The sequence below is a fragment of the Arachis ipaensis genome, chromosome B3 (assembly GCF_059453495.1).
Source record: "Arachis ipaensis isolate K30076 ecotype BB chromosome B3, ASM5945349v1, whole genome shotgun sequence".
Classification (NCBI taxonomy): Eukaryota; Viridiplantae; Streptophyta; class Magnoliopsida; order Fabales; family Fabaceae; genus Arachis; species Arachis ipaensis.
Genome location: NC_142438.1, coordinates 136371836 through 136393037, shown reverse-complemented (window position 1 = coordinate 136393037; position 21202 = coordinate 136371836). Strand labels below are relative to the sequence as shown.

General features: G+C 35.5%; 1 protein-coding gene across 5 annotated transcripts; it reads right to left on the bottom strand.

The window, feature by feature from the left end:
• Positions 1-1019: 1019 nt before the first annotated feature.
• Positions 1020-4761, bottom strand: LOC107631398 (protein RMD5 homolog). Of its 5 annotated transcripts, XM_088509345.1 has the most exons (4): positions 4497-4723; positions 3741-4092; positions 3280-3523; positions 1020-2423 (listed from the first exon to the last, which is right to left on the bottom strand). In XM_088509345.1, exons 3-4 carry the CDS (start codon positions 3425-3427, stop codon positions 1207-1209), a joined length of 1365 nt encoding a protein of 454 aa, XP_088365471.1. In that variant the 5' UTR covers positions 3428-3523; positions 3741-4092; positions 4497-4723; the 3' UTR covers positions 1020-1206. The 5 variants fall into 5 exon arrangements, with proteins under 5 accessions (XP_088365471.1, XP_088365472.1, XP_088365474.1 ...); XM_088509346.1 differs by lacking the exon at positions 3741-4092; XM_088509348.1 differs by lacking the exon at positions 3280-3523 and having other exon boundaries at positions 4497-4718.
• Between the last annotated feature and the right edge of the window lie 16441 nt (positions 4762-21202).

Genomic DNA, 21202 nt, shown 5'->3' with positions numbered 1-21202 from the left:
TTAAACACTGCACACCATCCAGTTTTTTATTCACTGGAGAGGATCCACTCCCCTATTATAGTACTCGGAAAATCTTATAAAGAATCAAAAGGGAAAAGAAAAGAAAATAAGATATTAAAGAATTGACAACAGCATTACATGTTTGTATTAATTGAGATGAGGATCCCATTATATCATGGGCACAATAAATTAAAGTTGGAACCACTCATGGCTCTATAAAGTTCTTTAATTTTGTTTACGCTATAAAATGGCCCTCCTGAGTTGTTGCATTTACTTTCATTTGTGCATCTCAAAGGAGTATTTTCTATCATGTAAATCCCAATAAAGGTGCACTCTTAGCTTATACTTCTTCTATCTAAGCATAGATGGATGTGCTGTCCGTACAAATAAAAAAGAACTGATATATTAATCAGGTCAATTAACTAGTCAAACTAATCTAGCCCAGCCAGCCTGTTAGTGAACCACAGAAGTTAGACTGAATTTGCATCAAGGAAAATGTTGAGAACGTTGGATAGCTGTCTTGTTTTAAACATAAAATTAGCATATGAGTAAGCTATGTAGTCATTACACTGTATACTTAATTTTTTATGCTATTCTTTGACGTGGATTTCAACATTATTTTCAAGATCATGTTCCATCTGTATTGCATTGGCCTCATGAATCATTGCAAAAAGGATATTTTAACGCCTAACAGAGGAAAAATATTTTGTAAACTTTAGCTGACATATATTATATTAAAGTAAAAGACAGATTAACAGAAAGATAAACTTCAATTGTGTTATCCCTCACAAGTTGCTCAAAATTATTAGGCTTAATCCACTACATTCTTGAGTGGATTTGGTAAAAATAATTAACGTATATCAAGCACAAATCACCTATCTAGGGTGTGTGAGATTTTCCCGTTATGGTATTTTATTGAACACATAAAATGACCGTCCAACCATAGGAAAGTCAAATTTATGGGTATCAATGCTTTACCATATGAGAGAGGTGACTTCAAATTAAGAACTTGCAGGACATAACCAACTTGAAAGAATTTCTATTTACAACAAATGTTATTCGACATACAGACATACAGACATCACAATTTGGCATGGCATTTTGCAGTCACCAAACACTGGCATGCCAATGCCCATGCTTTAACGGAACTATTCAACAACACGTGGATTCAGTTGTACAACAGAGTTTCATACAAATTATTCAACATCAGAAATATAGCTGCCTGCATTGTACAGCATCAATATCAAAGGGACAGTAAGGGCACTTAAACATCTTTGTGTGATTCTTCGACATCTTCAAGATAGACTGCTTACAAAGGACATGGCCGCAGGACATCAACATTGGCGGATTATCCTCGGTTGCTTGTTCCTTTGAGACAGGACAAACAAAAATAGAATGGAACTGGAATTCCCGGTCCAACTCAACTGGCACAGGCAACTGATTCATTGTCTGCCATTCCTGCTTCTTCCCTGCCATGACATTCATAAATTTAAGGAGAGGCGGCAAAACCTGAACCCCTGCTGCTACAGTCACACTCAATGGACTGTTGTATGACTGCCCCAAGAGATTGCAGAACTCCCGTTTAAGTTCCTCGGCCAACTTGTCCCAGTTAGATCCAGATAATAATGCATGGTATGGAGACCGATCAAGTTTTCCGGTCCACAGGAGGGAGGCCATGAGCTTCTGGATTTCAGCCATGTGACTGGAAGCAAAAGGAGACAGGTGAGTTCGGGCGTAATGAAGAGCTTCATCTCTAGTTCCATTTTGAAGTATTTTTACAAATTGCATAGAGTGAAGCTTCAACACAATATCAGATCCACTTTGAGCAAGTTTGTCAGAGTTCATTGAAGCCCAGTTTAGGGCTGGCTCCAGGTTCTGGTTCTTAATGGCTTCAAGTATTTGATACATTTCTAGGAATGGAGCTTTCATAGTGGAAGCAGATTCTGGTTCTCCAGCCACACTCACAAAATGATCACCAATATCAAAAAGTTCCTGGCGATAAAAATGGTTGGCAATTATTTGGTTTAACGTATGTGTATCAACATCAATATTTCTATAAGCCTTTGATATATCAGGATTGAAATATTTCTCAAGTAGCTTCCCATACTTGCTGAGTGCTACATTTAGCTCTTTTTGTGTGCCTTCCATTTGGCTAAGGGGAGCAATTTTAAGCAAATTGGCCTTGAGCTCATTGAGGACAGCTTTATAATTGTGCTCAGGGTCCGAGTTATTGGCTGACTGCATCTTGTCTAAAGCACTCTCAATTTCCTGTCTGATTTGATCAAGCATTTCCTGAGTCTTCGCACTAGATAACTTTTGCTTCTTTGTGACACGATCAAATGCATCTTTAATAGTACTCAGCTCCATATTGAGTATCAAAGTATCTACAATTTGTGACGTCAAAAAGCTAAGATGCGATGCACCTGTAAAGGTCCATGGCATTATTAGAATGAACTTCTAAAATCTAAGAATGACTGTTTATGCTCCAGGTTCTTATCTTTTAACTCAAAAGAGAAAAGGTAAAGAGAATTTCATAATTATAAGAGAGAAACTAAAGCAGAAGGCTTAGCCCCCCGTGGGAACCAAAAAAAGAAAAAAGAACAACCATTAACTCAAACAGAAGCTAAGATATGCATCTCCCACAAAAGACAACAGGAAGAAGTCAAATTATAACATCCCAACATAACAGCAGTCAGAATTCAGATTAGAGAACAGATGTTCAATGCGTGCTGAAGGGAAGGGATTTATTTAATCCAAGAGTAGCTCTTGTACACTTATTTTGTTTAAAAAGTTTTAAAAACATTGAAGCCGAGAAAGATAACTGCTAAGTCATGTGATATTATCTTGAAGATCAAGCATACTGCAAAAATTTTAGAAAAGGACACTGAAAGATATATAATCTAATATTTGACATTTATTTCAATTTTTAAAAACATTATTATAGCCAAATAACCAAGAATCATAACCTTTTTGAAATTCTATGAACTTTTAACCTGATCTAAGTAGTCAGACCTTCCAATTCAATGGTTTGATGAAATTCAACATCCAGGAAAAGTTATTTAAAGGAATAAAGTGATCCCCCCCCCCCCCCCCCCAAAAAAAAAAAAAAAACCTAATATAGAGAACATTGCCATTAGAATTGTAAATGAAATTTAATCCAATCTAAAATCAGCTCCATAGTATGCTTAGCCAGAACATATACTCGTAACACCCCAAAAGTAACCAGACAAAACTTCGCTTCGAAAATATAGCCATTAAAGATTAATCAGTAAGCCAAACCTAATTCTAGGAAACATTTTTTCTGTGGGTGTGTGCCAGTGGTTCTCAAAAGCATGTTTGCAATTTGCATAGCTCCAAAGTGAGCCAGGGCAACCAAGAAGCCTTCATTGAAACCTGGCTCTGATAAATCAGAGAAGCTTCTATTCATGTGTTTGCAGGACCCACCCAGTGGGATAAGGCTTTGTTGTTGTTGTATTGATATTCACAATAAAATTATCAACAAAATCTACCAAAGGATCACATACTACACCAAAAAAACACCACATCAACAAAACCTCAGGTGTAGATAAGTAATCAATAATTTAAGAATAAAAATAAATTAAAATAAAGAAAACCACATACATATTCTTTTGCTTTCATAAGAAGATACCCCTTTCAACAAAAAAATTGAAGCATAAATTCTCAGCAATTTAAATACTTAAAAGAATCATTCCAATTTAACAACTGGAAGCAGTGTGTACCTTATCAATATTTACAAGCATATACCCTTGTATCAACCAAGACTTTGTGAAAGTCCACATCAGATCAGAGTTCCAGAATAAATCATGGCCCATTTCAAGTGTGACATCAACAAAACTTTCTAGGAAGAAAACTCATAAAACCTATGGCTCCTAAAAGTACGTTTCGCTGATATCTAAAGCACATAAGTATGTAGGTTGATTACAAGTTGTGGAGGCTTCGAGGCGGGTAAAAGGCGTTTCAGGTTCAGCTATTCAATAGAAAACACTGCATATTCACATGACTCTTCAAACATCTTACTATGCACATCAAATCCAGTATGCAAAACCCCAAAATAGAGTCAATTTATTTTCTCTACATCACAGAAAGCAGCAACGGTTTAATATAAAAAACTCCCAGCTTAACCCTAAAATAGTATCACTTCAACAGGGAAGGGTAAGTAAGAATAACTTAGGACTATTAAACATCAATGTTGCAACAGCACTAGCATAGTCCAAAAAGGAAACCCCAATAAAGAAAGCTAAAATCCAAAATACATAATTTTTTCCAACAGAAAAGACTAACAAATAAATAAAAAATAGATTATCTTATATTATAGATCATAATAAGAGGAGCAACAGTTGAAGAAAACAAACAAGAAGCGAATAAGGGCAATTTAGAAAGAACTAACGAGAAATTAAAGTAAGCATTTAGGAGCGCAAAGAAAACTCAGCCAAGAAGTTAGAGAGATAAAAAAGACAGAGAGAGAGAAAGCTTACTGGAAATGGAGGGAAGAGATCTGAGAATTGAGATTGTTGATTAGGGCAAAGAAGGGAATGAAGGAAGAGGAGAGGAGAGAAGAGGAGAGAGAGAAGCGTGTTGGAAGGGAAGTGGTAAGAAGAAATGCTTACGTGTCATTCATCTATCCATTCATCGAGAAGAGATTACCTACTCTTGAAGCCCACTCTACTCAACGTGCATAGCCCACTCTATCAACCCCCATTCAATTATTCTGGCCCACTATCTCCAGTGCCCAATCTTTATCTAACAAAACAAAACATTTATACAGATATGGGATTTTCTAATTCGTGTTGAGACTTGAGATTTTTTTTTCCTCGTTTCTCTCCAATAATTCGTTAATTATTTTGTGCTGACTGCTGAGAATGAATAATTCAGAAATTTTTTTTATTTTTTTGTTTATTTTTTATTTTCTTGAAAAACACGAGGCTATCGGGGTGATGGTAGTAAGACAATGTTGAGGCGGAAAGTGGAGCTGTGGTTGGTGGGCTTGTTAATGATTTTCTACTATGAATTGATGGGCAATAAATAAATAATAAATAAATATCCAAATTAATTTTAAGAAATTTTATATTTTATAATTAAATTGAGTTAATTTAGTAGTTAGTTCACTAATCTGTTTAAACAAATCTTGAATATGTGAATCTTGTTTACATGTAGTAACTTGTTAATCTTTGGCCTATCGCCACTAACAAATTTTTATTCTACAGAATGATTTTTGGATCGTTTAAAAAAAATTAATTTGTCTTGGATTATATTTTTTTAAGGATCTAATTATCTTATAATAAATTTATTAAAATTTTATTTGTTCAATATGCATATAATTGATTAAAAGTGAAGGGAGACACTACGGATAGTAACTTTTAAGAATTTTTAGAAAATAAAAATTTATTGAGGTCTAAAATATCTAATCTAAAATTTTTTGGATCAATTTACATATTTACTCATAAAATAAAGTTTTATTACTTTTTTGTGAGGAAAAAATATATATACTATTTTTTTTCAATTACAAAATTAATATTAGAGTGAATACCCAATTTGGTATTTGACAATTTTTTCGAAGAACAACGGATTTTTAGAAAAAAATAAACCACTTTTTGTCCCTGGTAAATTTTTTCGTGAGACAAATTAGCCCCTACGTCAATAATCTATCTTTGGAGTTAATGAAACGTGAATACGTGGCACGTTAAGATGGTGATATGTCTATTAAGTGCCAGCCTATATTGACATATTAATAAATCACCCAACCCATTCTCTGACAATTTTTTAAAATAGAACTTCGTGTTTTATTTGCGTAGAACATGAGCAACCCTAAGTGCTTCGTCCTCATTCCTCCTTATGTAGAACCCTAACTGTGCTACCACCATGAGCCATGGAGATTATTCTTCAGAAACTAGGAGTCGCACGCTGTGTGGTTATAGTGTTGGCGAAGAGAGTAGGAGCTGCACCTTTTCTTCTGGAAGTGTTGGGCAGCCAAGAAAGAAGAAATTTATGCCTCCAAAATGTCACTGTGACACTGATGCGATTCTCTTCCAATCTTGTACAAAACTTAATCCAGATAGGTTTTTCTTGAGATGCCCTAATTACAATGTAAGTATTGATTTATAATTTTTGCATGAAGTTATACTTTTTTTTTGTATATTTTTTACGTTTAAAAATTTTATATAATTTTTGTATTTTTACAATTGAAAATTTTAATTTTTCAAGCACTCATCCCACATTGCAAGTATTTCAAGTGGCTAAATATATTAGTTCAAGAAAATATTGATGAGAATATTACTTCTAAAAATGCTATTTTAATAAAAAGGAGATTGAAGGAGGTAGAACATAGAATGAAGGAGTTAGAGATGAAATTGAATTTGAAAAATCAAAATTGGATCTCAAGGTAGTAGGATGAAGGAGGTAGAACATAGAATGATATTACTTCAAATATTTTAGGCTTATAATTTTGGGTATAATTGATATCATAATTGCTTTAGTCTTTAGGACATGTTCTAAGTAATTGTCATAACCTTAGTTGTGACATTTTGTGATAATTATGTTGTTTTGTAATGCTTTTAAGATGTAACTAAACCTGTGTAAGATTATATTTTATGTTAATGAATTTGCTATCACTTTAATCTGAAATGATATTTATTGAAAGAAATTAGATTATACTACAAATGTGTAATCACATATTTTGATGGATGAATATATAAAAATTTGGATATACAATCATTGTAAGCTAAATCTAAAATATATGTTTCATCAATCTAAAAAAAGTCTCTACAATATGATTTTCATATGTGCTATATGATAGTAAAGATGGAACTATAAGCACAATTTAAAATAGTTTCATAATCTGTTATAATAAACTCAGCACCAAAGTATGATTGTTTGTGCAGTAGCAAAATAATGTCTCTAAATTACTGGTTGTCTAACTTATATACCAGCGAATAAGTTTACAACTATTAATGAACCAAAAGATAATTAATTGAGTTCATAAGTTACATATGACTTGACTTATAGACCAGCAAAATACATATGAGTCTTCACTTGGTGCTTGCAATCCATTAATAAATCTCCTCAAGTGTGAGTTGGAGGCCTAAAACCAGGTGTTGACATAAAGGTAAACAAGCTGCCGGATGTTCTTGAGGTAGCTGCTCCAAGTGGCTCTAGATGGTTTTGAGGGGGTGGTATTGGAGGCTTCACAATGGTTTGTTTTATTCGGAACCCAACAGGAGGTTTGAAAATTTGCTGAGTAGCCTGCACAAGATAAAATAACCATTTTCAGCATAAAAAATGAGCAATACTAAAGTCACCAGATACAACAAGGGACGGGAATGGATCCTCTCAATTTTTTTTAACAATTGAGGGAGTAAAGTGTGATCTTCCACCAATAATTTTATAAGTGGGACCAAAAATAAATATGAGAGAGAGAACAATAAAGGGTTAGAGATCACACTTTACACTCTCAATTTTTTTTAACAATTGAGAGGATCCATTCCCGATACAACAACATACTCACAGGTCCATCATTATGGGATGCAAATTGAGATAAATCAATCTCTTCAACAAAATCTGCATTGGGCGAGGCTGTCACTTTTGATATCTTTTTCTTATTCTTTTTTGCCTTTGCCTGAAAATGATGATGCAAATATAATATATAGATTTAGCAATTTGCAATCAACAACACATAACAGATCTAGCAGAATTAACACAATTAAAAAAATAGAATACAAAAAATAACAAATGCAACCATCGAATTATGTTGTTGTCCTTGCTTGTTTGTTGTAGCTCCAACGGAAGTTCCTGATTGAGTCTTGCTTGCCTTCTTTGTTCTTTTAGCCTTTGACTGCCAATTTGGATCCTTAGGTGCACCTTTGCAAGTCTTGTGATAATGACCTTTCTCTTCACACTTACTACAAGTTATTTAGCACGATCTTTTAACTTTATTTCCAATCACCATTTCGATAAGAGATTCCATCCTCCTAAGTTTTGGCCGGCCAGCTGGACGTACGATTGGGGAAGGGAGGATTTATTGACAATCTGTGGGGACTGGGGATTCAATATTTCTCACTGTTTACTGGTTGGATGACACAAGAGTATGCTGCTTGGACAGCATCCATTGTCAGTGACTTATCGACAAGGTCTTCTGATTTGTATCCCATGTTTTTCAATCTAGAAATTGTAGCAACTGCATGCTTGCATGGATGTCCTACATACATTTTTAACAAATCAAAGACCATAATGAATAGGTATATATATAGTTAATATAACTAATGATAGCATAGTATACATGAATTACCTGTGAGCTGCCACACATTGCATGTGCAAGTGTGCTCTTTGAGATTTACACAAAGCTTGTGGGAATTTCTTTGAACTTTATAGATAATTTTGTCATTATCTCTACTCCATACTGCATTTCACTTGTTGCTTTCAGACATAATAATCTGTTCCAGCTTAATATGTTGCACAGAAGTCAATTTACCATTGTATTTAGCTAGTTTTCTCTTGTGATTGGCCATTTTTCACATAATATAGCATCTCAATTCCTCACAACTCCACTAATAAACTTCACTAATAAAATCCTATAACAGAATTCAGCAACACCATAAATAAACTTCACTAATAAAATCCTATAACAGAACTCAGCAAAACCATAACATCATAACTAAACTTCACTAATCATACTCTTATAACAAAATTCAAAACACATTATAACAGAATTATAACTAACCTTCACTAATTATACTCTTATAAACACAATTAAATAAACTTCACTAATAAACTCTTATAACAGAATTAAGCAAAATCATAAACATTATAAATAAACTTCACGAATCATACTCTGATAACAAAATTTAAAACATATTATAACAGAATTCAAAACACCATAAGCATCATAAATAAACTTCACTAATAAAGTTCACTAATAATACTCTTTAGCATGTTATAGAATGCTTATCTTCTATTGGTCCGAGATGAAATTCAGTTCTTCATTGAAAACATCAACCAAGTCTTCTTTCAACCTTGTTAGAAAATCACTTCCATGTTTCAGTGTTTTCACTGTCCACCACTGCATAAGATATAATAAAGAAATGATTATTTTCATCTTGTGCTATTGCAGATAGGAGTTGTCCACCATAATATCTTTTCAGAAAGCATCCATCAAGGCCAATCAACCGCCAGCAACCAGCCTTGAACCCAAGCTTGCAAGCCTCAAGCGAGATGTAAAGCCTATCAAACAGTGGCAGACCCTCTGGTTGAGGTATTGTCCACATTATTGCAGTGGAACCTGGGTTGTTCCTTAACAGCTCACTCAAGTAGTCTTGTATTTTACCGTATTGGTCCTCCTTCTTTTCCAATTACTTGTTCCCTTGCAGCCTTCAAGGCTCTTGCAATCATCTTGTCATGCAATTGCACATTATACTCTTCAACCATGTGCACCTTAGCCTCTTTTGGTGTCAAGTCCGGTCGAGTTTCCAAAACCTTAACCAACTTGCTTGCAGCCCACTTGCGGTAAGCCAGATTAGAACCAAAATCCCTCCCACACGTATGGTTATTTACAAAAGTTTTGAACCATCTCTAGAATTATATAAGGTATAGATTAACCATGGACATCCTTCTTCAGCACACGTCACCCTAATTCTTTCTCGTTCGTTCTTAATATATCGGCATTCCTTTCCCTCATAAACAAAGTAATCCTTCAAGCACTCCTTGAACTCAGCCATTGTGTCAAACTCCATACCCAACTCAAAGTACACTTTTCCATAGCCATAACTGGTTTTGTGCTCTGGCCATTTGTGTTTATTACCTCTCTCATCATCTAATGAAATAGGGGAGACAAATGCTTTACTCTCATAAACATACTCCTTCTCTTCTTCAGAATCAACCTCTTCTATAATGGGCTCAACACCCTTAGTGTGACTTGACACACTTTTATCTTATCTAGAATTAGGTTGGGCCTTAGAACTACTAAGCCCAGTATGTTGTCCGCCTATATTGCCCCCTGAACCAACTCCAACATTACCCTTTCTACTATGACTAAAATTGGGCCTAGCATGTTTCTTTCTCTTCCCAGCATATTTATTTGAATTGGCCTTCTTCTTGTCTATGTTCACATTTCCAGCAGCCTTCTCGTCAGCACCACCCTTCCCATTACCACAATCATCTTTCCCATCATCAACCTTCTTTTTAATAGACGTCCTCAACTTTATTCTATCTTCGTCACTATTAGTGTCACTACTCTCATCGCATGCATCTGAAGGAGGATTGTATGCCTCATCCTCGGAACTCTCGTCATCTTCACCAGACGAGGATGAGGAAGAAGAATCATTAAGTTGACCGGCAGCTTGACCTAAATCCTTGTTAACATAGCAAAACTCACCAACTGGGTATTTAAAGTATAAATTAAAATCCAGACAGTCACTTGCCAAGAAACTGTTTTTCAAATTATTTATCTCAGAATCTCCCTTAATCACATGAAGTCCAAATTTTAAATTTCGAGTTGTGGGTTCTAACCAGTATATTGCAGCATAATCAGCATAGCCTAAACTCTTTAGTAGTTCTTTCAGATAAAAAAAGTTCACTAAATCTAAGTTTGTTAGAAGAAATTTATGTACCTTTTCATCCACATACTGCAACACCCCATTACTATCCTTCCCAAGCCTCCCACCATAGTTAAATACAGGTACTGCAAAGTTAGACATTTGCAACACCAACAAAAGACAAATTTAGCAGCAATAACAATAGTTAATAGATAGATATATTTGAAAGTAATGTAGATTATTTAATAATTTTAATGATTGATAGTTGAAGAAAATCTCATGCCTTAAGCTGTTCAAGCTGTGATGTTGATGATTTGATGAACCAGAAGGGATTAAGAGAGGGAGAGAAATAAGTTCTTCTCATTGTTGAGTTATTACACCTTATATACTATGTACTCTTTATGTACTCTCACTAAAAAAATAATTACAATGGTAAGCCTATTATTGATAAAGAAATAATCTAGGTAACACCCTCCCGCAAGCTAGAATTGTGTAAATCTAACAATTCTAGCTTGGAAACATTAGCAAGAAAAGGACCCGGTGGCAGAGCTTTGGTAAGAAAATCAGCAAGTTGATCATTGGAACGAACTAGCATAAGATGAATGAGACCAAACAAATACTTTTCACGAACAATATGGCAGTCCACTTCAATGTGTTTGGTTCTTTCATGAAAGATGGAATTATTGGCAATGTGAATGGCTGACTGGTTGTCACAGAATAAAATGATAGACTTTTGAAGCGACAAACCAATGAAATCCATTAAGAAAGATAACTAAATAGCTTCACAAGTGGCAAAAGCAAGAGACCTATATTCAGCTTCTGCAGAGGACTTGGCAACTGTGGTTTGCTTCTTACTGTTCCAGCTAATGAGAGAGTTCCCAAGCATGAAACAATAACCAAAAACAGAGCGAATGGTGCAGAATTTATAACCACAAACTAACCGACAAGTGCACCGGGTCGTACCAAGTAATACCTCAAGTGAGTGAGGGTCGATTCCACGAGGATTGATGGATTAAGCAACAACGGTTAAGTGATTTAATTAGTTAGACAAGAAGAAAATAGTGTTTGAGAGTTCAAAAGCATTAAACAGTAAATTCAAAAAATTAATAAAGCAAGCAGTAAACAAGTTGTGAATAAAATATGGAGAAGGCAGTTAAGGCTTCAGAGTTATCTATTTTTCGGATTGACTTTTCTTATTAATTTATTCTAATCATGCAAGATTTAATTCATGGCAAACTATATGTGACTAGACCCTAATTCCTTAGACCTTTCTAGTCTCCTCTAAAATTCATCAACCGCCAATTCCTTGGTCAATTAATTCCAATTAGGGGGTGAAGTTTAATTCTAGTTATTATGCCACAAAAATCCTAATTACCCAAATATAAGAGGATTATATGTCACGTATCCCGTTAAGTCCAGATAATTAGAATTTAGGAGAAATTATTTTCAAGCTGTTGTTCAAGTAAAGAGCTTTTCCAAGTTATACAAGAACTCAATTAGAAAGAGGGTCATACTTCCGTTCCACCCAAATTCATAAGATAAAGAACGAAAACAATTCTTGAAATATAAATCAGTACGTGAATTAAAATAGAAAAATAATAGTATCAATCCATACAATAGACAGAGCTCCTAACCTTAACAGTGGAAGTTTAGTTGCTCATGGTTCAGAGTGAAAAACTAGGATTGTAAATTGGGTTGAGGTGGAATAAAAAGTTAACTAATGTTGGGATCCCCAGAAGAGAAGTTTCTTTTCTCTTTTATATCTAATCCTAATTAATTTAAAATCTATTTTCTAAAACTAAAATAACATCTTTTCCTATTTTAAAAATAAAATAAAGTTTAAATCAGAATTAATTAAATAATCAACGTTTTCTGCATTTTCTGCACGTGGCGTATGTCACGCGTACGCATCGATGGTCTTCTTCGCGTGTCACGCGTACACATCAGATACGCGCACGCGTCGCTGAGCAAATCTCCAAATCACGCGCACGCGTCAGGTACGCGCACGCGTCTCTCCTCGCTGTCATCTCCTTTAATTCTTGTGCTGATTCCATTTGTGCAAGCTTCTTCTCCATCCTTTAAGCCATTCCTGTCCTATATAGCCTTCTTCTCTTTTTCTGCAGAAGCTCTATCAAATCCAACCAAATGCTACCTAAAATAAACAGAATTGTACACGACTTAAAGTAGCATCCGTAGTGGCTAAAAGATAATTAATTCTTGATTAAACTCAACAAATTAAATGCAAATTCACTAGGAAAAGATAGGAAGGATGCTCACGCATCAGCGACGAGTATCAGCACAGGTAGCCCAGTCAGCGTCGGCAAATCTAGTGAGATGCAGATTAGAAGAAGAGGAGAAGAAGAGACCAGTTGCAGGTCGGCCTTTTAAATATCGGAGTATGTGAAAAGCAGTCTGTAGGTGAGAAGTGGTTGCACAGTCCAAAAATTGGCTCAAACGTCCCACAGCATAAGAGATATCGGGTCTAGTGTTTGTGAGGTAAAGGAGTCGGCCGATGAGCTGTCTGTAAACAGTGTTGTCTGTTAAAATGGTACCTGATTCCTTTGAGAGTTTCTGACTAATCAAATGGGGTAGAGAGAGGCTTGCAATCTAGATAACCAAAATCTCTGAGAAGGTCCATGGTGTACTTCCGCTAATAAATGTGAATTCCAGAGTTAGAGCGTGCTACTTCCATTCCCAAGAAGTATTTGAGATCACCAAGATTCTTTATTTTGAATTTGTCATCCAAATTTTGCTTGATGAAATTGATTTCACCAATGTCATTCCCGGTTAAAACCAAGTCATCAACATATACTAGAATGGCAGTGAAGCTTTCAGATTGTTTCTTGATGAAGAGTGAATGATCATAAAAAAAACTGCTTATAACCAGCATCCACAAGAGTCTGAGTGAGCTTAATGTTCCATTGCCTGCTTGCTTGCTTAAGCCCATATAGAGATTTTTACAATTTACAAACCAAACCTGGTTGTGACACAGGCAAACCGGGTGGAATCTTCATATAAACTTCCTTGTCCAAATATCCATGAAGGAAGGCAGTGTTGACGTCCAGCTGTTTCAAATGCCATTTCTTTGCCGCTGCTAATGCTAACATTACTCGTAGGGTAGTCATTTTGACAACTGGACTAAAAGTATCACCATAATCTACTCCTTACACTTGAGTGAATCCTTTTGCAACTAGTCTCGCTTTGTGCCTCTCTATGGTGCCATCGGGATTGAATTTTACCCGAAAAATCCATTTGCAACCCACAGCCTTCTTGTCTTTTGGGAGTTTAGTGAGACACCAAGTTCTGTTCTGATCTAGAGCTGTCAATTCATCTTGTATTGCCTTTCTCCAACATTCATGTGCAGCCGCTTCCTCATAAGTGCTAGGTTCTTGATTTGAGGTAATGGCTAGAGAAAGCGACTTATATTTTGGGGTTAGTTTATCATATGACAAGTGTTGTGAGATACGATATAAAGAGTTAGAGTTGGCAAAGTTGTTAGAGTGAGCTGTGGGTTGTCATACAATGATAGTCCTTCAAATAAGCAGGCGGTTTCTTAACTCTTTTAGACTTTCTAGTAATACAGTCATGTGTGATGTCAGAGTGTTGTGATACAGGTGCATTGTTAGTGTGTGGTGTGGTAATGGATGCAATGGTGTGTGAGGAAATTGGTGAGTGCATTGAGCTTGAGAAATGTTCATTTGAATATGTGAGTGTGGTATGTGTGGGTGATTGCAAATGATGTGTGGATGATGTATCATATTGAAAAAGATCAATGCATTGTGGAGTACGAATGGATACCACAAAAATGTCAGTGCTAGTGGAATGTAAAAATGAAAATGAGTTTCATAAAAAGTTACATTTCTGGATATGAAAATTTCCTTTGATTTTAAATCAATAAGTCGAAAACCCTTTGTTCCTAATTTAAAACCAAGAAAAGCTGTTTTTCTAGCTCTTGGGTCTAATTTTGTTCTTGAATTTGTTAATGTGGAGGCATATGTAAGAGAACCAAATACTCTTAAATATGAAAGGTCAGGTAAGTTACCATACAAAAGCTTGTAATGACTAGCATTATCCAGGTTAGTGTTGGGCATCCTATTAATTAGGTGAATGGCATGAGCAACTGCGTATTGCTAAAAACAATGTAGAATTCCTGATTGAAATAGCAGTGCTCTAGCAACACCTAAAATATGCTGGTGTTTTCTCTCTACAATCCCGTTTTGCTCTGGTATTTCTACACAAGAAGTTTAGTGTAAAATTGCAGTTGATGCAAAAAAAAGATTTTAGAGTAAACTCTGGCCCATTGTCAGTCCTTATATACTTAACTTGTTTTTTAAATTGTACTCTGACAAAATTCACAAAATTAATAATCAATTGTGATGCTTCAGATTTGGTTTTCATAAAAAAAAATCCAAGTGAATTTGCTCTTGCCATCCACCATAGTAAAAAAAATACCTATGTCCTTCATTGGAAGGGACAGAAATAGGACCCCAAATATCCATATGAACTAAGTCAAAACAATCTTTTATTTTAGTTGTACTAAGATTAAAAGATAATTTCTTTTGTTTTGCAAAATGACATGAATCACAAGGAAGTTTTAAAGCAATACAATCTATAAAAGGATAATACTTCTTCAGAAAAATCAATTTATGCATGGGTATGTGTCCTAATCTAAGATGCCAAATGTTGTTGTGCTCACTGTGTGAAGGTGTGGTGGGATGAGTAGTAGTCGTAGTTGCCGCCAATGAAGCTTGCTTTGTTGGAAGAGAGGAAAAGTGAGAGAATTCTGGTTCTCTACTCATTGTATATAACCCTTCTATACACTCAGCAATGCCAATCATCTTTGATGTGGATCTATCTTATATCTCACAACACTTATCATTGATTAACAGTTGACAATGTAAGTTTGAGGTTAACTTTGACACAGATATCAGTTTAAAATCAAAAGAAGGAATGTATAAAACATTTTTGAGAAAAATTTTTTTAGAGAATGTGATTGTGCCAATGATGGTGCTAACAGTTTTGGTCCCATTTGGCAATATCATATTGATTGGAGCAATATTTTGAAAACTTGCAAAATCTTTTAAGTCAAAAGTCACATGATCTGTTGCACTGGAATCAATGACCCATAGTGCAGATTTTGGAGTGATAATACTCATAATTTTCGCATTAAAATGCAATGCAATGGTTTTACCTGGAATGGAAGTTTGAATAGAATTAGTCAAAATTTGTTTTGCATTATGAGGTTGTTGCTGCACACTTTTGTCTTTGATCAACTCTAACAAGGCAAATCTTTGCTCTGGAGTGAACCCAGATCTTGATATTCCAGTGTTCTCTTGGAGACAATTGAGCTGGAATTGTTTGTCACTGAGTATATCATCATGCCTCTCAGTGATCACGTGATTGATGGTGGTGTTATGTTGCTGCCGTTGATAGAAATGGGAGGAGTACCCATGCTTCTTATAGCATACATCTTCTGTGTGGCCTTGCTTGTTGCAATGAGAGCAAGCCAATGTAGCTCCACGACCTCTACAATGGGAGGATCTGTTTACCATGTTCACCATTTTGAGAAATCAATGAGTCACAGAGTAATAGGGATTCAGATCTTCTACTTTCCAACTCGTTGATCGGAACAACTATGTTCACCAAGAAAGAATCTTGCAAAATAGCCTTTCATCAAACTCTATTGGATGAGTTCAAAGGAAGAGATAAGAATGGAGAAAGAAAATGTCAAAAGAAAAATTAGGGATAGAAAGAAAATGGCAAAATTGGATTGATCTCAATTCACAATTTTTTTTACGGGCCTGCTACACATACAAGCAAAAAGGCCTTACAAGTTATCCAAGCCCCCAGCCCACAAACATTCCACACGCGCAGAGAAGAGCATTGAATGGGGTGTCATTTACACGCGCTCCACTCAAACGGTTACGCTTCGCGTAAACCGCCCCTTAATGGCAGACTCTTCCACTTCTTCCACTTCTCAAAGCCATTCAGAGAAAAAGCAAACGTTCCATTTTCGAGCATCATTCGATACTGAAAATATACAACTCGTCGCTAATATTCAAAAATTCCATCAACACAACATAGAACTCTCGATCAAGAATCTCCAGAGAAAACAAAGCTATCATACTCAAGGTACGTTACATTACCATTCCTGTATATTTTCCACATTTCGAAATTGAAGAACTAGGTTTTACTGTTCTTCTACGTTGTTTTACGTTTTACTGTTCTTCTTGCTCTACGTCTCATTTTACAGTTTATGATGTTCTACTTGTTCTAGGTTTTACTATTATTCTTGGTTCTATGTTACAATGTTCTTCTTAGTTCTTCTAGGTGTTACTGTTCTTATTGTTCTAGTTCTTCTGGTAACTAATTTTTGGGGGTATATTTCGTAGTTTGGTGGGTGTATATGAGGTAATTTTTTGGGTGTATATGGCATAAATTGTTGGGTGTATTTTTCTGAACTGATATACTGTAATAGTCAGCAGTTGCAACTGTTCTTATATTTGCTTGTCCATGGGTGTATATTGCTTGACCTTGTAATGTTGCTTGACCTTGTATATTGATGCATGTTTGAGTGATATCTGACTGATATATATGGGTGTATTTGAATTATATCTATAGGTGTATCTTACTGATATCTATGGGTGTATCTGACTCATATCTATGGGTGTATCTTACTGATATCTATGGGTGTATCTGACTCATATATATGGGTGTATCTTACTGATAACTTTGGGTGTATTTTTCATTTCAGAAAAAATGGCAGCGAGAAACCAACCTGGAAGAAATGTAAGAACAAATATATGTCTTAGATAAAATCAGTTTTATATAATAGAAACATATTTGACTATAATTTTATTTTTGTTTACAGCAAACCAAAGACCTTAAGTGTGCAACACATTTGTTAAATGATAAATTTAGAAACATGAGTGAGGAGAAGAAAACGATTGTGAGGGATTTGGGATTCGGTGGCTTGATGCACATCCCACCACTAAGGGTGCATCACCAAGTGTTAAGGGAGCTGGCTAACAACTTCAAATTAGGGGAGAACAGACTGGAAACCGGATACGGTTCTTTTAAAATAACACCAAAAAAATAGGTGATGCGCTTGGCATCAACGCAACAGGTAACTCGCTAAAAATTATAGGTGTATATTAACTGACGCTTGGGTGTATTTTAGTTGATGCTTGGGTGTATTTGAACTGATATTCATACTTTGTTGTTTTTCTTTTTGTAGGAGATCTATTTCCTCAGAAAGTCAATTATAAGGAACTTTCTGAGGATGACAAAGAAATTTTTAGAAGATTCCAGGGTAAGACCCTCAAAAGTCTTACAGATGAGATAATGGATATTGGCGCTGGTAACGAACAGGATCGCCTAATGTTCAAGAGGATTTTCATCCTCTATATACAGATGGCGTTCCTTTTACCAACGACAATAAACAAAATCTCGCCTGTGCACCTGGCCCCAATTTTTGAGATGGACACCATAACAGAGAGAAACTGGGGAGGGCATGTTTTGAGTTTTATCGTCAAGGGCATAACCGACTACAAGGAGAAAAAGAAAAAGGCAATTGATGGCTGCCTCTTTGCCCTGATGATAATTTATTTTCATCTTTCTAAAAATAAAGGCAAGAAGAGGGCTGAAAGACCGCCAAAACCCTGGATTGCCAACTAGAGTAAGGAGCAGTTGGACGAAAGAATGAGTGCGGAAATAGAGGAAAATTTGGTAAGTGAACATAATATGTTGGGTGTATTTTATTTACCTGAATGCTGCTAACTAAAATTTCTAATGTTTCAGGGGATTGTAAAGATGGCGCAAACAAGTGAGAAAATGAAAAAAATAGAGAAAAAAAAAGAAATAAAAAAAATAAAAAAAGGAAGGCAAGTTCAACATCGTCTTCGGAGACAGAAACAACTGATAGTGACAGTTCTACCTCTGAGTCTGAGACTCAAGAAGATTCAGAGGATTCACCAAGAAAACAACCCAGCAAAAAAGGAAAAAAGTAAGTACCATACTTGGGTGTATTTTCTTTATCGAGTTGGGTGTATTTTGTGAAACCATTTGGGTGTATTTTGTTTATCAACTTGGGTGTATGTTGTTTATTAAGTTGAGTGTATTTCATTTTTTGTGTTGGGTGTATATTGTCCATTCAGTTGGTTGTATCTTGTGCATTCATTTGGGTGTATTTTATATCTTTAGTATGTTCTAAATAATGATTGTTTGCCTTCCAGAATGGTCTCCAAAAAAAGGAAGAAGAGTCAAGAGGATTTTGATTCTGATTCAGAATCTGAATCAACTGATGAGTAATGTTCTAAAATTATTACTCCTTTCTCTTGGCTTAATTATCAAGATTTCGTGTATTAACTGAAGTGTCTCTTATTAACGTATAGAAGCGAAGAATCATCACCGGTGAAGAAGCAAAAAAAAAAAAAGAAAAAGACACAAAGAACACCAAAAAAGTAAGCACTTCTTTGGATAATATTCTGTGATAAAATTAATTTTTTATTTCTGATTCATACTTATTTTTTCCACCCAGAACACAATCCAAAAAGAAAAAGGTTGTTATTGAGCATTCATCTCTTGAAGAAGATCAATCCTATGATGGGTACAGTACTTCGTAAGCTATATTACCATCTATCATCATAATTATTTTTGTTAACATCTTCTTTTATGAATGCAGTGAGAGATATGAAATAGGAAGTGAAGATCTAGATGAATTGTTAAGAGAAAACAATGAAAAATCTGCTGCAGAGCGGTATGTCTTGTTGGGGTGTATATTTCAGATTTTAGTGTGTTTTCTTTGCTAATAATTGTTTCTTGTTTCGCAGGGAGAAGGAAGCTGACATGCGATCGACAGAAGGTCACTATGTCTCCTCTGAAACGTAAGAAGCTTTATTTAATAAAATCTTTTTATCATGATTTACGTGTATCATATTTTGTCTGAATAACATGAAATCTATTTAGAATACCGGACGTGAACTTGGGAAGTGATGATCCTTCCTCTCAAGGACACACAGAACAAAGTAGTGTAAATAGGCCTGCAGAGAGCATGTAATTTCTCTTTCAAATAACCGTTACTTCTGTTCTTTTATTACCTTCTACTTCTAATTCTGTATATATTTTTTTAGAAAAAAAGCCCTTTATTATTTTATTCGAGAAAAAAAAGGCAGGAAAAAAAAGCAAAAACTGCAAGTATGTAAGTTCTTAAAAAACAAAGCCTGTCTTCCTTTTGAATTGTTCGGGTGTATTTTTTGACTCTCTTTGGGTGTATTTTAGGTTGAGTCTGGTTCAAGAGTCAGCCAGTGAGCCGGCTGATTCGAATATAATGATTGTGAGGGAAGAGACACCGTCGGAAGCGCTTGCAATGTGAGTTTTTCAAGAATATTTCAATCTTATAACCTTATTATTTTCAAAGGCGTTGTTAACCTTTCATTTTTCTTCTTGTTTAGAGTTCCGATTCAAGTTTTCGTGCCAGTGTCCCAAACAACCACCGTGCCGGAATTTGAAGAAACACCTGAGACAGAATTTCAACCAACCCCTCTGCTACAAATTGAAGGAACTACAAAAACGTAAGAAATAGTATTGGGTGTATATTTGTTTTGAGTTTGGGTGTATATTGGGTTACAGTTCGGGTGTATATTGGGTTACAGTTTGGGTATATATTGTTCCTGAATAGTTTTTTTTCGTCGTGATTAATTTGATGTGCCATGCAGCACTCCTGAACCCCCCAATAACTTGAAGAAAGCACAGCCACATTTCCCCCAGCTCCATCTAAAAGGTAAGTTCATTAGAGTAAAATCAATGTATGGGTGTATATTGGGTTACAGTTTGGGTGTATATTGTTCCTGAATAGTTTTTTTTATGTCATGATTAATTTTATGTGCCGTGCAGCACTCCTGAACCCCCCCCCCCCAAAAACTTGAAGAAAGCACACCCACGCTTCCCCCAGCTCCATCTAAAAGGTAAGTTCATCAGACTAAAATCAATCTTTGCTTATCATCCGTATATTCTTACTCTTATAATACGTTATACATGATCATGCAGTTATCCAGCCGCAAAAGATGCTGCTGCCCTGATGATGATGGCACGGACAGCATCGTATGTTCCTAAAACAGATCCAATGCCATCATTCAGCCTTGGCTTCACTGATTCAAGCCAAGAAGAAGCAGCAACGCAGGAGGGAGCGTCAACGCAGGAGGCAGACAGGGCAAAAACTCCAGAAACTGCAAATTTGCTAGAACAATTAGAGGATTTGGTACAAAAAATAGCAAGCAGTGCGGCGAAAGAAGAAAGTAAAAGTCCACAAATTCAAAAGGAGACTGGCGGAGAAAGTTCTGGGAAGTTTGAAACTCCTGTGGGAATAAATCAGAATACGGGTGATATGAAAGAGAAGTGCTACATCTGGGGGACGCGAGTGAAGACATACGCAGATGGCAGTACTAACGAGTTTGACAACGTGTGCACTCTGATTGCCCAAGATAAATACATTTTGAATAGAATGCACCTTGCATCGCTCCAGGCAAGAAGTTATATAGAATCTGAGGTAATATTAGAATAACATTAATGTTTTAACACCAAAGTTAACTGCAATGTTTATTAATGTAAATTGATTTCGGCATATATTTCTAGATTGTATCTGCCATGTGCCTCATCCT